The 17251-nt window shown below is 40.3% G+C and overlaps 1 protein-coding gene across 1 annotated transcript; it reads right to left on the bottom strand.

Moving 5' to 3' along the window:
• Window positions 1-1098: 1098 nt before the first annotated feature.
• Window positions 1099-16135, bottom strand: LOC308664159 (killer cell lectin-like receptor subfamily B member 1B allele C). Its single transcript, XM_081321180.1, has 6 exons — window positions 16043-16135; window positions 9956-10054; window positions 8124-8300; window positions 5423-5577; window positions 4800-4909; window positions 1099-1520 (listed from the first exon to the last, which is right to left on the bottom strand). The coding sequence occupies exons 1-6, from the start codon at window positions 16131-16133 to the stop codon at window positions 1409-1411; spliced, it is 744 nt and encodes a 247-aa protein (XP_081177306.1). The 5' UTR covers window positions 16134-16135; the 3' UTR covers window positions 1099-1408.
• Between the last annotated feature and the right edge of the window lie 1116 nt (window positions 16136-17251).

The raw sequence follows: 17251 nt of genomic DNA, 5'->3' as shown, positions 1-17251 counted from the left end.
ATCTGTCACTGCCTAGGATTGAACTCTCAACCTTCCCAGTGGGAGGTGAGAGTCTTTACCTCTAGGCCCCCACACATCAATATGGTTGTTTTTTTTTAAAAAAAATAGGAAGTTCCCCCTCCTCTGCAGCACTATTAAAGGTGTTAAAGATGGAGTGATTCCTGGGGGGGGAATTTGCACAAAAATTGATTCCTACAATGATATCATATCAAATGTGTGACATTTATGACATATAGATTCCAGGGGGTATATCCGTGCCTCTTCAAAGAGACCATGTGCTGCAAAGGAATGGCAAGTAGTCCTCAACTTAGGACCACAATTGCTACTGGAATTAAGTCACTAAGCAATGTCATGAAGTGATTCATACTTGACTTTACAACCTTTTTTGTCATGGTTGTTAAACAAATCACCAGGGTTGTGAAGTGAATCTGGCTTCCCCCACAGACTTTGCTTGTTGAAAGACTCGTGGGAAGGTCATAAATGGCAACCAGTGGCCCTAAGACACTGCAGTATGCTGCTTGCCAAGTGCCCACATTTTGATCACGTGAGCATGGGGCCGCTGCAACGGTCAAATGTGTGAACACCAGTCATAAGCCACTTTTTTCAACCGTGTTGTAACTTCAAACATTTATTAAATGAATGCAAGTCAAGGACTACCTGTATTATGATATTTTTTCATTAAAGGGATGGATGACAATAACTGAGAATCCTTGTTTTCATGGATAGCCAATGGGGAGCACTGACAGGTAATTACAATCCAGCATTTCTAACCTGATTTTATAATGGTGTCCACAAACAAGCCTTTTCTGTCTCAGAAATTAATGGGGGAAGAGTAAGAAAGATGGAAATTATAAATATGAACCTGAAGATGGTTGTGCGTTGGGAGGCATAAAAACAGATGCAGTAAAAACAACTACAACATCTCTAAAGGTAACCAGGGGTTTCTTTATTTTTTTTACATGCTGTATTTAAAAATACAAGTATAACTTACTCTATTTCATCTATTGAACTCTATTTTTAAAGTAACATGTGTGCTCACGGGCCTTTTTTGTGGGCTCACGTATTTGCTGGGGACGCCACAAAATCATCTTCATTTAAAAGTCACTTCTCTTCATGCTTCTTTTTTCGTCTACAACAGGCTCAGGGGTGGGATTCAAATATGTGGACAACCGGTTCTCTGTGTGGATGCCGCTTCCGGAAGTCCAGCCTGGGCCCGGGCAACAAAAAATTAGCTACGGGTTCTGCCGAAGTGGTGCGAACTGGCTGAATCCCACCACTGAACAGGATTTAGCAGTTCTTTCCTCCGATGGTACCTCTTTGCTCCGGGGTGAAACAGCCATTGCTGAATAAGGCAGCCCACGTTATTGGGGGGAGTGGGGATATTTTTAAAAATTCTGCATGCAAATCCTCAGATGAATACAGACGGTTTCTGGCAAATCCAGTAAAGCTCTGTAAGGCACATATCTGACGTAATTCCCTTTTTTCCTATAATACCACAGTCAGCCATGAAGGGTTGAGATCTGTGAAGGGAAAGAGAAAAACGCTTTCACTTTGGGAAACAGTAAACAAATGCCACCTGTTCATCAATAGAGACACCTGCCTTCTGCAGTCTTCCCCCGTTCTCTCTCTCTCTCTCTCACACACACACAGGCACATATACACACACGCATACACAAACACACACAAATGTGCACGAACACATGCAAAATGATAATACGTAGGAAGGTGAGGCCTCCATAAATATATTACATTTAGCAAATCAGAGTCTTTGTTGTTGCAACTGCAATAAACTAAGGAAGCAATTATTATTAGAATTTTTTTATCCTGCCTTTATTATTATTATTATTATTATTATTATTTATTATTATTATTATTATTATTATTATTATTATTATTATTATTATTATTATTATTATTATTATTATTATTATTTTAAACCCATTTATATCCCACCCTTCTCTGAAGACTCAGGGCGGCTTACAATTTAAAGCACAAACCAATGTGCTTAGCAATAGCCTTCATTCTATGTATATGCCTGCTTATTATTAGGGCTTTCACCCCCCCCCCAAGCGGCATTATTACAAAGTCAGCTTAATTGCCCCCAACAATCTGGGTCCTCATTTTACCTACCTCGGAAGGATGGAAGGCTGAGTCAACCTTGAGCCTGGTGGGACTCGAACCTGCACTAATTGCAGGCAGCTGGTGTTACTTAAGGAGGCATTAGCCCACTGCTCCACCAAGGCTCTTTTATAGATAACTCAAGGTGGTAAACGTATACAGTACTCCTACCGCTTCCTATTTTCCCCACAACAACAACCCTGTGTGGTGAGTTGGGCTGAGAGTGTAACTGACTCAACGTCACCTAGCTGGCTTTCATGTCTAAGGAGGGACTAGAACTCACAGTCTCCTGGTGTCTAACCTGGTGCCTTAACCGCTAGATCAAACTGGCGCTCTCAAATCATTAAAAGTTACTGTGAGTTTGGAACTTGTTTCTGGATCCGGTTGATCTTGCCATACAAATAACATTGGCCTGGAAAGTTATAAAGTCCAGATGTTTACCAAGTGATCCATCAACACAGTGGTTACCATGGTTCTCAAATAATAGATTCCCCACCCTCTTTACCTCTAGTACCAATTGGAACAGAGGCACTGTCTACAATGAAATGAAGTATAGGTAATCCTCAACTTACGACAACAATTGAGCCCAAAATTTCTGTTGTTAAGTGAGACATTTGTTAAGTGAGTTTTGCCCCATTTTATGACTTGTGCCACAGTTCTTAAGTGAATCACTGCAGTTGTTAAAATAGTAACATGGTGGTTAAGTGAATCTGGTTTCTCCATTGACTTTGCTTGTCAGAGGGTTGCAAAAGCTGATCACATGGCTCCAGCTCACTGCAACCATCATAAATATGAAGTAGTTGCCAAGTAGCTGAATTTTGATTACATGACCATGGGGATGCTGTAATGGTGTGTGAAAAACGGTCAAAAGGCACTTTGTTCAGTGCTGTTGTAACTTTGAATGGTCGCAAAATGAACTGTTGTAAATCAAGGACTACCTGTATAGCAGTTGGACCACCTGGGACTATGCCAGCAGAAATAATAATAATAATAATAATAATAATAATAATAATAATAATAATAATAAGAAGAAGAAGAAGAAGAAGAAGAAGAAGAAGAAGAAGAAGAAGAAGAAGAAGTTGGAAGGGACCTTGGAGGTCATCTAGTCCAACCCCCTGCTCAGGTAGGAAACCCCTGCTCAGGTAGGAAACCCTGTACCATTTCAGGCAAATGGCTGTCCAATCTCTTGTTAACAACTTCCAGTGTTGGAGCATTCACAACTTCTTGAGGCATTTTGTTCCACTGATTAATTGTTCTAACTGTCAGGAAGTTTCTTCTTAGTTCTAGGTTGCTTCTCTCCTTGACTAGTTTCCATCCGTTGCTTCTTGTCCTGCCTTCAGGCGCTTTGGAGAATAGCTTGACTCCCTCTTCTTTGTGGCAGCCCCTGAGATATTGGAACATGCTATATCATGACACCCTTAGTCCTTCTTTTCATTAGACTAGAATATACCCAATTCCAGCAACTGTTTTTTTTATATGTTTTAGCCTCCAGTCACCTAACCATCTTTGTTGCTGTTTGCACTATTTCAAGAGCCTTGGAGAATCAAAGAAATGCATGGCACAACCTAGGACAGGGGTAGGCAACCTTGGCTCTTTTATGACTCGTGGACTTCAACTCCCAGAATTCCTGAGCCAGCACAGCTCAGCTTGGAAACCTCTCCCTGAGAGTTGAAGTCCGCGAGTCATAAAAGAGCCAAGGTTGCCTACCCATGACCTAGGACAGGGGTAGGCAACCTTGGCTCTTTTATGACTCGCGGACTTCAACTCCCAGAATTCCCGAGCTCAGGAATTCTGGGAGTTGAAGTCCGCGAGTCATAAAAGAGCCAAGGTTGCCGACCGCTGACCTAGGAGAACAAATCTGTCAGGACAAGATTTAGCATTCCATCTGCATTTGAAAGAGAAAGCTCACTCTTTTGAAGAGAGCAAAGTCCACATTCAGGACAGATAGGATGTCTGGTCTGAAAGAGGGGTCAAAGAGGTGATCTACATTAAGATTGAACAGGCCTCTCTCAGCAGAGGGGGGTGGGATATGACACCACCTATCTCCTGTTTACTACACTGTCCTTTCAACAATTTCAAGAAGTTCTATTCCCATTTGCGCTATTCAGGTGACCCTGAATGCACAGATAAACCTCCAAGTGGCCTCAATGACTCTCAGAAAGAGTGCTAATCACCAGATGACTGCAAGGAATATAAATCTTTCCATCTTCCACCATTCAGTCAGAACGGAAGAAGCTTCTTGGGTGAGAAGTGAAACATCTTCAAGGATTAAAAAAAACAAAGTCCAGTTGCCTTTTTTTTTTAAAAAAAAGCATCTTTGGGACATTTTTTAAAAGTGTTTTTATTTATGAGCCCTTCTCCACCCACTGCTCTAGTAATTGGGAGTTGAGCAGCATACAAAATGAATGAATACAGGAAAGAATTTCCAATAGCAGCAGAAAACCCAAAATAATGAAATGAAGCCATGGATCCTGTATTAGACATGGGTTTTTCCCAGTTGTACTGAAGTGGTTCCTTCACTGATGAAATGAAAGCTGATCTTACAATCTCTTTAAGATGCTTCTAGAGTCCTTAATGACTCTAGGTATTTATATTATATATACTTCTCTCTCTTTTTTACTTTATTCTACAAGAAGCACTACATTACAGAAGTTTTCTTCCATGGCTATTGGAATACTCACGGTGTTTGGTTTAATGGTGAGCCATTGACCCACATCCACTTCTTCTCTGGCGATTTGAATCTGAGCCCAATCCACGTATTCTTATTCTTTGTGATGTCCTGGATGAATTCCTACAAAATATCATTTCATTTTCATTACAAGGCTGGCTGCTGGAATCCCTAACCGTGTCCTATTATTGAGATTGTGTTAAATTCATCCAAATGAATTAATTGCCAAAACAGGTCTCTTATTTTCTGCCAGTTCCGCCTCTGATGTGGTGGGGAACTCTAACAGGTGGATTTTGCCCCATCTGCTTATCCTTGAGTGGGGAAAGGATGGAGTAGATGGCTATTAAGCATCAAAGTAAGATCAATAGAAACAACCAAGTGAGAAAGTCCGCTCTACCTGTATGTATTCATTTGGCTAATCCTGGGGTAGGCAACCTCGGCTCTTTTATGACTCATGGACTTCAACTCCCAGAATTCCTGAGTCAGCATAGCTAATGGCTAATCCCACTTCACCTGTAGTATCGCCTGAAACCTGCTGGTAAATGCTAGTCCAACCACTGAAATCTTTTTATTTAAAATTAAAAATAAAAAAAGTAAGAAAGCTAGGGATTCTTCACCCACAACAAATTCTTTTACCTGCTCTCCTGTACTAGAAATCACCAATAGCTGAGCTCTTTTTGCCTCACAGTCCTTGTGGCTTTGCATCCAGGGCAGGATTGAAGTAGAAAACCAGTAGCATTTGTCCTCATAAGAAACCCATGTTACAGGGCACACACTGCAGGATCCATTCTCTAGGAAAGGAAATAAATCTTTTTCTTAAAAAGTATGTCTGTAACCAACTCCATACGTATAGTGCAAGCTCTTAAAGTCACTTTGAAAATTAAGGAGAGGATCCCATTTAAAAATATGATAATTTTTACTGGGTTAGGGTCATTCATTCATTCAATCAATCAATTTTATGGTGACTTTGCATAGGTTAGCATTTCCTTTTTTAAAAGAATGTTATTAAATTTCATAAAAGGGTTAAAATAAAAGAACAAAAATAGTAAAGGTAGGGGAGGGGAACAACAGGGAGAGTTTCAGAAGTGACATTAGAAAAATACACACCAAAAATAACATTTAAAAAACGTTACTTCTAACTCTCTTAATTGTGGATGCAGTAACTTAATACAATATACTCTTATTTTAGATTAACAAAAAAAGAAACAAAATTATAAAAATATACACACTAATCAACTAACAACAGCAACAATATATATCATAATCACTTAATTTGCATAAAATTCGCAGCTCATAAATGCTTGGTATTCTCACTACCAAAAACATATTACTAGATATTTCTACAATAAAAATCTATAATAAAACCTCCTCTACTTTAAAATTAGACGAAGGCATAAAAGCCTACAGTAAAAATGCATATCTGTTAAACTTCAACAATATACAAGATTTCTATATTCAAAACATATCTCATTATCAGATCCCAATATCATGGTTTCATTTTTCACTTTACCAAGCGCAAAGCCCAAAAGTAGTTCCCATGTAAAAAAGAAAAGCAGTCAAACGGCTAACTTTAATTGAAGTAATCAATTTTGCTATCTCCCCCAGCTCCATTAATTTCAAGATCCATTTCTCCATTATGGGAATGTTTCCTTCCCCATCTGTGCATAGGTTTGCATTCTCAAGTCTGAAATCACTGGGGTTATTTGCAACTGTGAGGAGTTAAAGTAGACCACCAAGTCACAACAGGGAGCCAGCTTCACTAGGTCCAAGGAAGGAGTCTAAAGTCCATGGGTTAGTGTGCTTTCAGACAGGTGACTGTCCAGTCTCCTCTTAAAAATCTCCAGGGATGGAGCACCCACAACTTCTGAAAGCAAGCTGTTCCACTGGTTAATTGTCCTCGTTAGGAAGTTGCTCCTTAATTCCAGGTTGCTTCTCTCTTTGGTCAGTTTCCAACCATTGTTTCTTGTCCTGCCCTCTGGTGCTCTGAAGAATAGTTTGCGCCCTCATCTTTGTGGCAGCCCCTCAAATACTGGAATACTGTTATCAGGTCGCTCCTGTTTCTTCTTTTCTTTAGACTAGCCAAGTTCTGCAGCCGTTCATCATATGTTTTAGTCTCCAAGTCTTTGATCATTTTAGTTGCTCTTCTCTGAACTTTTTCCAAAGTCTCAGCATCTTTTTTGTAGTATAGTGACCAAAACTGGCTGCAACATTCCAGGTGTGGTCTTACTAGGGTTTTATAAAGCGGTACTAATGCTTCATGTTATCTTGATTCTGTGCCTCTGTTTATGCAACCCAGGATTGTATTAGCTTTTTTGGCGGCTGCTGCACACTGCTGGCTCATAAGGCAAAGTAAGCCCTGCAGATTTCTTCCACTTCATCTTCAGAACCTGGACTCTGATCCGCACCAACAGAACCATGAGGTTTTTCTCCCTCTCTCTGTTTCTCTTTCTGTGTTTCGTGACTCCCTCAAGACTTAGCAGTTTATCACTGCCTAGAGGTTAATGGATCCTACTCTATCTGACTAGATAGAGTGCACTTCTGAGAAAGGGGCCGGATATGTACAAAAGAGCTGTTAGAGTTCAGGGGGAAAAGAAGGATGATGATGTCTCTTAGAGGGAGATGAGCAGCCCAGAAATGCAATTAAACAATCAATCAGTAATAAGAGATAATAGACATTGTTGTTGTTAGCTGCGAAGTCGTGTCCAACCCATCGCGACCCTATGGACAATGTTCCTGTCCTCTACCATCTTCTGGAGTCCATTTAAGCTCACGCCTACTGCTTCAGTGACTCCATCCAGCCACCTCATTCTCTGTCATCCCCTTCTTCTATTGCCCTCAATCTTTCCCAGCATTAGGCTCTTCTCCAGTGAGTCCTTCCTTCTCATTAGGTGGCCAAAGTATTTGAGTTTTAGCTTCAGGATCTGGCCCTCTAAAGAGCAGTCAGGGTTGATCTCCTCTAGGACTGACCGGTTTAATCGCCTTGCAGTCCAAGGGACTCGCAGGAGTCTTCTCCAGCACCATAGTTCAAAGGCCTCAATTCTTTGGCGCTCAGCCTTTTTTATGGTCCAACTTTCACTGCCATACATTGCAACTGGGAAGACCATAGCCTTGACTATACACACTTTTGTTGACAGGGTGATGTCTCTGCTTTTTAGAGTGCTGTCTAGTTTTGCCATGGCTTTCCTCCTGAGGAGCAAGCGTCTTTTAATTTCTTGGCTACAGTCCTCATCTGCAGTGATCTTGGAACCCAGGAAACAGACATATTTGGGGATAAAAATGTCTAAGAAATTATAACAAGGGTCACAGGAACATTTCAATTAAAAATATGAAGAATTACCTGTTGTTGCATTTGTAGCCTCACACAAATGTTGCCTTAGACAAGTCCTGAGTGCTTGTAATTGGCTATTTGTTTTATTTTCATCTTGATTGCATTGATGCGCATTTGAAATTCCAGTCATTTCCTCTGGATTTTGTGAGCTTCTGTTTGTCGCTGTTGAGGAATTGCAGCCCAGGCCTATAAAACATTAAGCCAAAATTATAGTTACATAATTAAAACTGCACAATATCACAGATATTGTATTCTGGATAAAGAGAGAGAGCCCCATCTGGATTCTCCCAGGGATTCATAATACTACTCAACCAGTACTAGGGATCCATTTAGCACTTTTTGATAGCCTCTCACAAGCTTTATTTTATTATTTTATCAATATCCTGCCTTTATTGTTTTCATACATAACCCAAGACAGTGAATGCACACAATACTTCTTCCTTCTCCTATTTTCCCTGCAACAATTACACTGTGACATGGGTTGGGCCGAAAGAGTGTGAATGGCCCAAAATCACCCATCTAGGTTTCATGTTGAAGGCAGAACTAGAACTCACCGTCTCTTAGCTTCTAGCCTGGTGCCTTCACCACTACACCAAACTGGCTCTCTTTAGTATTTTCACTTGGGGCAATTTCTTCATTAAACGATCTGAGAGATTACAAAACACTATGCAATTGTTTGCTTTCTTCTGACTTCTTTATTAAGTAAGATGAGTGCCTGAGGAAAAAGATGATGGACCAGAAGAAAGGCCGAGAGGATTGTCTGCAAGGAGCATCAAATAATTAAGATGGGATTGCCCCGTTTTACATTGCTGTGGCCAAAACCTAACTCACTGAAAGCAATCAAATCACTTTGAAGCTGCAGCATAAATGTATTAAGCCTGCACACAAAGATAAAGAGGTAGACAAGGTGTAAATATTTTTAATAAGCCCATCTCGATAGCCTTCTCATTATTTATCTTATCCTACTGGGTCAGAATGGCAGCTGTGTTTTCTTTGAGACTTGGTCACTGAATGTAAACAATGTGATTTATTGGGTCACTGATTCCTGTCTGATTCTCCCACCTGTGGCCACTCAGGATCAATTCATCTTAGAATAGAATAGGATAGAATAACGGAGTTGGAAGGACTTTGAAGATCTTCTAGTCCAACCCCATGCTCAAGAAGGCGATCCTATATCATTCCAGACAAATGGCTATGCAATCTGTTCTTAAAAGCCTCCAAAGAAGCCCACAACTTCTGGAGGCAGGTTGTTCCACTGTCTCACTGTCAGGAAATTTCTCCTTAATTCTAGGTTGGATCTCTCCATTACTTATTGTCCTGCCCTTAGGTGCTTTGGAGAATAGGTCAACCCCCTCTTCTCTTGACAGCCCCTCAGATATTGGAAAATACTGTCATGTCACCTAGTACGTCTCTTTTTTAGATGAGACATACTAGTTCCTGAAATTGTTCATTGTACGTTTTAGCCTCCAGTCCCCCGATCATCTTTGTTGCTCTTCTCTGCACTCTTTCTAGGGTCTCAACATATTTTTTATATTGTGGTGCCCAAAACTGGACCCAGTATTCTAGGTATAGTCTTACTAATGCAGGATAAAATGATAATCACTTCATTTGATCTTGATACTATCTCTCTGTTGATGCAACATAGGACTCTCCTTAACCTGGATGGGGAGGAGGTAAGTTTTGATGGATGCTAGAAGGCTGGCTCCACTGTAGTTTATAAAAAAAACTGGGCCTATTTGCACTTCTATGAGAAGGAATGCTTTTAATCCTTGAATCTTTGAGTGTCTGCTCAGTACATTTGATTCTTACTTCATCATGCTCTCTCCTTCTACAGTACTCACCATGAAACCCCATCAGTATCACAGTCACCATCAAGATAACATTCCCAGTGCAGGAAAGCCATAGAACAATCCAATGCCAATGAGGGCATATTCGGTGAACTGCAAAATTCAAGCAAAACATTTGGAATGTTACTCTAATGGAAGTGGTTAGGAGCCTATTATCTTATGTATTTTGCAGATCACCCGACACTTCTAGTAAATAATAACAAAGTCACATTAGAAAGGCAATTTATTGATTCTCTCAGCTCAGCATGTTCTCCTTGACCTTCTGTTTGACACATGTGATATTCCAAGCCTTTGCCAAGTAAACTTTCACTTTCTTATACCACATTCCCTTTCTGAATGTTATAAGCTTCCTCCCTGTCATTTTGCCACTCACATTTAAAAATATGTATTATAGGATGTTTCGATAGATTTTAATGTTTTCCCCCTCCGTGGGACCCTGGAGGCATGCCTTCTTTGTTACTACTCTGTCCCCTTTTTCACCCCAATCTGTGTAAAAAACTTGGCTTATATTACATAATGTATATGCATTTGTTTCCCTTTTCTTAATTTTTGCTTTTTTTATTTAATTAATAAAAATGTCGTTTTAAAACCTTGGATTTTCCTGCAGTATTAAATCGGGGTGATTTACGAGTGATTTGAATGGTTGCTATCTGAATTTTAATATATTCCCCAGCAGACTGCATTTTGTCCTATATTGTTTACGTTTTTTTTAAATGCTTTTAATCCAATTTGTTTAATCCAAATGTTACCAATAGAAAAGAATATTTGCAGCTCAGGGTTGAACTGTTGAGTCCTTGGTGCTCTCTGAGTTTGGTTATTTTCTTGCAGACATTTCATTACTGAAGTAGGTAAGACCATCAGTGCTGGAAGGAGTGGATTTGCTCTCTGTTTATATACAATGGCTTGCCCTGTTAGTGTTGGTGGGAGTGTTGTTCTCTTCTTGCTAGTTTCTTGATCAAGCTGATGTTTAGGGCTTGATTTTTATCTGAGTTGGTAGTTCCTTAATTGGGGTATTGTTTATTGCTTGATTATTAGTGTGGTATTAATCCTGTTGTTAATCCCTGTTTATTTGGATCTTGATTGCTGGATGAGGAGATGATGCTTCCTTTTTAGTTTTTTGACTGTCTCTTTTGAATGGTGTGCAAATGTTGTTTATATCTACGTACCTGTTGATGGCTGATTTGTCTGAGTGCCAGGCTTCCAGGAATTCCCTAGCGCAGTGATGGCAAACCTTTTAGAGACTGAGTGCCCAAACTGCCACCTAAAACCCACTTATGTATTGCCGGGTGCTGGATGGGCGTGGCCCATTGGGTGGGCGTGGCCCATTGGGTGGGCATGGCTGCAGTAGTAACGGCAGACTGGGTGGGACTAAAAAGTTCAATCAATCAATTCCAACTTTGTGAGATCTTTTCTTTTCCTGTGAGAAGTTGAAATTGATTTATTGATTGATTGAACCTTTTTTTTTCTTGCACATGGTGGCAGAGGCCTCAAGCGAAAAGGTTTTATAAAACCCAGCTGAAGGCATAGGACTGGGGTGACGGCGCACGTGCCCATAGAGAGGGCTCTGCGTGCCACCTGTGGCACGCATGCCATAGGTTCGCCACCACGGCCCTAGCGTTTTGGAACTTAGCTTGGTTTAGGATGCTCACTGATTCCCAGTTGAAATTATAGTTAAATTTAAATGTTAATTGTGGTAAATTGTAAGGACATAAAATATATTAACATAAACAAACAAACAAATATCCAAACAATGGAACTGGTTACATTTAAATTTCTTTTTGCCCCATAATTTTCTTAAAGATTATATTATACGAGTAAAACCTATACAGTTACAGAATAAATTAAAAAGTCCGAAGAAAAAAAAATAGAGAGGAAAAAGGAAACAGGAAAAGAATCCTCCCCTTTCATTCCAAGCAGGTATAATCTTTTACCTTAACAGCTTATACCAAACATCTTTTCCTTTCATATCTCACCCAAATTCTATCTCAACTCTCTCTATTAAACAGCAAAAGTCCATTATGAGATAACAAAAATAACCACACTATATTACAATTTCAAAATCAACACATGCCAAATTATTTTGCTCCTTATACTGCAATTTGTGTCGGACAAAGAATTTTAAATCTTACTTGGATTAAATAAATGACTTTTTCTCCAGTTCCACTTTTCTTAGTAGTTTCTTGTTTTTGCTAATATGACCTGTTAAGTTGCTTGAACTAGAGATTTCAAAAGAGTTTGAAATAAATGCATTGAAACTGATTTTTTTTAAACAACAACAACACAAAACAGTTCTGAACTAAAATGTGAATGTATTTTGGGAGACATGCCTGAATATCACCAGGTTCTGAGATGTTGCTTGATAAAAAAAAATACAGAAAGCCAGAAGTTATTATTATTATTATTATTATTCAGCTGAACAAAGACGGGCTCCTCTAAAAGAGAGAAAAGCCCCCAATGTCAGAAAATCTCTATTTTTATACCTTTTTATAATAATAATAATAAAGTTGGAAGGGACCTTGGAGGTCATCTAGTCCAACCCCCTGCTCAGGCAAGAAACCCTATACCATTTCAGGCAAATGGCTGTCCAGTCTCTTCTTAAAAACCTCCAGTGTTGGAACATTCACAGCTTCTGGAGGCAGGTTGTTCCACTGGTTAATTGTTCTAACTGTCAGGAAGTTTCTCCTTAGTTCTAGGTTGCTTCTCTCCTTGACTAGTTTCCATCCGTTGCTTCTTGTCCTGCTTTCAGGTACTTTGGAGAATAGCTTGACTCCTTCTTCTTTGTGGCAGCCCCTGAGATATTGGAACACTGCTATCATGTCACCCCTCACCCTTCTCTTCATTAAACTACACATACCCAATTCCAGCAACCGTTCCCTATATGTTTTAGCCTCCAGCCCCCTAATCATCTTTGTTGCTCTTCTCTGTACCCTTTCTAGAGTCTTGACATCTTTTTTACATCGTGGTGACCAAAACTGGATGCAGTATTCCAGGTGTGGCCTTACCAAAGCATTGTAAAGTGGTATTAGTACTTCACTTGATCTTGATTCTATCCCTCTGTTAATGCAGCCTAGCACTGTGTTGGCTTTTTTGGCAGCTGCAGCACACTGCTGGCTCATATTGAAGTGATTGTCTACTAAGACTCCGAGATCCCTCTCACAGTTACTACTATTGAGCAAGGTACCACCTATACTATACCTATGCATTTGATTTTTCCTGCCTAAATGTAGAACCTTACTTTTTTCACCATTGAATTTCATTTTGTTATATAGCGCCCAGTGTTCGAGTCTATCCAGATCCTCCTGTATCTTAAGCCTATCTTCTGGAGTATTGGCTATTCCAGCCAACTTGGTGTCGTCTGCAAATTTGATGAGTTCCCCATCTATCCCCTCATCCAAATCATTAATGAAGACATTGAAGAGCACTGGGCCCAGAACAGTTTTTTGATTATATAAGCAATTCACCCAGCAAAGCTGACACACATAAGCTAAACACTTTGCTCTGTAAGGCTGGCACACTATAGATAAGGAGGGAGAAAGCTGAAGTAGCTAAAAATGTTCCCTTTGGGGTGTTTCCCTAAGACACTGTACATTCCCGGGGGGGGGGTTAAGATATTGGGTGTTTTCCTTGCTGTCTTTTCATGACCCTGCATCCATGATTCTGCAAGTGGCCAAAGACAGCGGGGCCATCTGCACATATTCACAGTTGATACTTCCTATGCTGTCCCCTAATTCCGGGTCAACATAATGGGCGGTATATAAATTTAATAAATAAATGAACGCACGTAAAACAATGATAATGAAAGGCACAGGGAACCAAGTGTTGAACTGACAGAGATGAAAGAAAAAAGAACAACCTAGGCTCAGAGGACGGTAGAGAGGACGATCCCTGCTGAACTGCCTTTTGTTCAAAGTTTTTGCGAGAGGTGGACGTGGGCGGGTGAAGAACAGACTTTCAGAACCAACCCACATAAACTTTTAGAGGCGATGGCTGGCAGCTCTTAGAATTTTATCTGTAAAACCACAGGAGAATAAAATGCGCCTATCTCTTAGCACAAAACTGACAAACACAGCACTCCCTTCAAGTAGTACTTGATACCTGGTCCCTGTTGCATTCCTGCAAGATTTTTATACAGCCACATTGCCAGTCATCCTTCACGTTTCACGCGTGGCAGAACAATGTAACCAAAGTTGTTGTTTTTTTTTATTAAAGAGTTTTACAGATACATTTTAAACATAAAAAACATAAAAACCCATCCCCCCCACCCAATTCCCCCTCCCTCTCCTTCCCCCCCCCCCCGACTTCCCAAAGCAAATACAGGGTATTGACCCTAACAATCTTAAACTATAATATGCAAACTAACTATAATAACACTTTTAAGTCCTATCGCACTTTAACTCTCCTTAAAAATAACTAAATAATAACAAATCTTCTAAATCTAATACTCATTCAAATGCTAAATGAAAATTTTTGGTCCCATATTTATTCTGGATATAATCAATCCATCTTCTCCATTCCAAAATATATCTTTGTTGCGAGTGGTCTTTCAAATATGCTGAGATTTTCGCCATTTCTGCCAGGTTCAAAACTTTTAAAGTCCATTCTTCTATAGTAGGCAAATCCTCCTCCTTCCAATATTGCGCAACCAAAAGTCTTGCTGTCGTTATTAAATTCAGCATCAATTTAGTTTCTATAGCAGTAGAGTCAATAGTACGGTAATACCCAGCAAAAATAATTGTGGAGAAAATTTTATCTTTTTCTTAAATATCTTCTGCATATTCCACCAAATTTTAATCCAAAAAGCTTTTATTTTTTTACAAGTCCACCATATATGATAATACGTTGCATCATCACAACCACACCTCCAGCATTTAGGCTGATAATTTGAATACATAGATGCCAATTTCTTAGGATCTAAATGCCATCTATAAAACATCTTATAAAAATTCTCTCTTAAATTTTGTGCCTGTGTAAATTTTACATTTCTGACCCATATTGTTTCCCAAGTATCCATCCTTATTGGTTCTTTAATATTCTGGGTCCATTTTATCATACAATCTTTAACAAGTTCTGTTTCTGAATCTAATTCTATCAATGCATTATATATCCTTCTTATATGTGCAGGACCTTGATCTCTAATTTTTTTAACCAAATTTTCATCTACTATAGAAATACCAGTTTCCTGATCCTGTTTCCATCTAGCTTGTAACTGCCCATACTGAAACCAAGTTTGTACTATCTTCTTCTTTTAAAATATTAAATGGCTTTAATTGCCAGACATTTCTTTCCAATCTATATGTAGTCACATCATGCTTGAATCCCACATTTATATTTTCTATCGCATGTTTAGGTATTGCCCAAATTGGAATTTTGAAGTTATAACGATATTTTTTCCACACTCGCAACAGCGCATATCTTAATATATCTATCCTAAAAACATTATCCACTTTTTTATCATACAATAAATAAGCATGCCAACCATATAACAAATCATATCCTTCAATATTCAATAATCTCTCTTGTGTTGAATTGAACCAATTACTAATTGATGATAATACCACAGCTTCATAGTATAATGTCACTGGGAACATCAAGGCCCTCCAAGCTGTGATTAACTTTTGTACAGTTACTTGGGAGCAAAACACATCCAATGCAAAGAGCTTCCTTCTGTTTTCTCTATGACAAGATGCAACAAATCAGATCCAGTCCTATGTGCAATATTTTGGATATTGTACATGCTTCTGTTACAATGATCATTATTACATTATAGCTCAGGGTTTCTCTACAAGCTCAATGCAGCATATATAATGGGCCTCCCCTCTGTTACCAGCATAGTAATGGATTCTCAAAGAGAAATTAAGCTGGGAAATATTGTTACCGGCTCAAAGTCACTGAGGGAGCATTGTAACCAAGCAGCAACTTAAATCTGGGTCCTCATCTGCACCCTTAATCCCTACTCCCTACTGGCTATGTGGGCTTCTACTTATAGTCTGTATATATATAAAAAGGATGAAATGGAAGGCATTTCAGAGAATATGTCACCTTTCTCAGTCTGGGAGGCTGTCCTGAAATTAGTGAACTTACCGGCCTGTTGAACAACAACGGAATTTGCACTTCTTCTGGATAAGGAATCTTCAGAACATCTGATGTCTGCATAGACCAGACTGGCATCCATAGTCAGCTGCAACCCAAAATAAATGGACTATATGTAAGTAAGACGTTCTTAATATGCCTGCATATGAGTAACGGAAGTGTTGTTGATCTATTCTACTCAACCTATCACTCCTCCTAAATGTAAGTATATTCTCTCTGCCCATGTATAGTTGTGGTTATGTGCTCCTACGCTGAAAGGAGGAAAATCTCTACAGAACACGACTGTAATAAAATGTCTTTTCCTTTATGTGGTTTTCAGACGACGGTACAGATGAAACTAAAAGTCACTTGCAATTTACAAAAGAAAATAAGATTAAAAGTTTGATTCCTGACCCCCCTTTTCTATGTTTGTAATCTCCAGTAACAGGCCAGGAGATTCAATATCCCCACCCGCCTGAAATAAACTACAGTCGATCAGGATGGCAATCATGTCCCAATCAGTGGCGTAGCGTGGGTTGTCAGCACCCGGGGCAATTTGCGCCCCCTAACCCGGTGACGTCATGGCACCGCCGAAAAGACGCGCCCCGCAGCGGCGTAGACTTTCCAAGAAGAGTCGCGCGCATGCGGGATGCTTCCGGGTCCCTCTCGAGGGCGGCTGGGCGGGGCTCCGACCTGCAAGAGCCGCTGCATTCAAGCTCGCACGTGAGCCCCGCTAAATAAAGCCACGCATGTGCACGAAGCTAGGCCAGCCGGCCGGCGGGTCCATCTTCGCTCGGCCAAGCCTGCCGGGGCGCCTGCGGGGCGCTTGCGGTTGGCCTGAGCCTGGGCGGAGAGTTGGGCGCTTCTATTTATTTTATTCAGTTTATGTGGCCGCCCATCTCACCTGCCGGACTCGTTTCGCTTTGCAAGAAAGAGCAGCTCGAGAGCGGAGCCAAGCTGACTCTGTGCAGCCCTTGGGGCTCCCTGAGCAGCTCAGTGCGAGTGCGCCCCCCCCAGATGTTGCGCCCGGTGCGGCCCGCCCCCCCTGCACCCCCCACGCTACGCCACTGGTCCCAATCCAGGACATGCCATTTCATCTGCCTTCTTCTTTTCTCATTTTCTCCCTCCCCCTTTTCATCCACTCAGTATGATGTGCCCATGGAGTATGAGTGGCTGTTATTTGTCTATTTCTGAAATTCCCCCTTCACATAATATCACTAT

The sequence above is a fragment of the Vipera berus genome (assembly GCF_964194415.1).
Source record: "Vipera berus genome assembly, chromosome: 2".
Taxonomy (NCBI): Eukaryota; Metazoa; Chordata; class Lepidosauria; order Squamata; family Viperidae; genus Vipera; species Vipera berus.
Note: the sequence above shows the minus strand (reverse complement) of the source record. Positions and strands in the feature narration are given on the sequence as shown.

What these genes read in the sequence shown, in the direction of transcription:
- LOC308664159 (XM_081321180.1), bottom strand. Translation starts at nt 16,133, where the DNA reads ATGGATGCCAGTCTGGTCTATGCAGACATCAGATGTTCTGAAGATTCC. An exon ending in CGTTGTTGTTCAACAGGCCG is followed by an intron (nt 10,055 to 16,042) that starts GTAAGTTCACTA and finishes TGAATTTTGCAG; the next exon opens with TTCACCGAATATGCCCTCAT. An exon ending in TCACCATTAAACCAAACACC is followed by an intron (nt 1,521 to 4,799) that starts GTGAGTATTCCA and finishes TTCCCTTCACAG; the next exon opens with ATCTCAACCCTTCATGGCTG.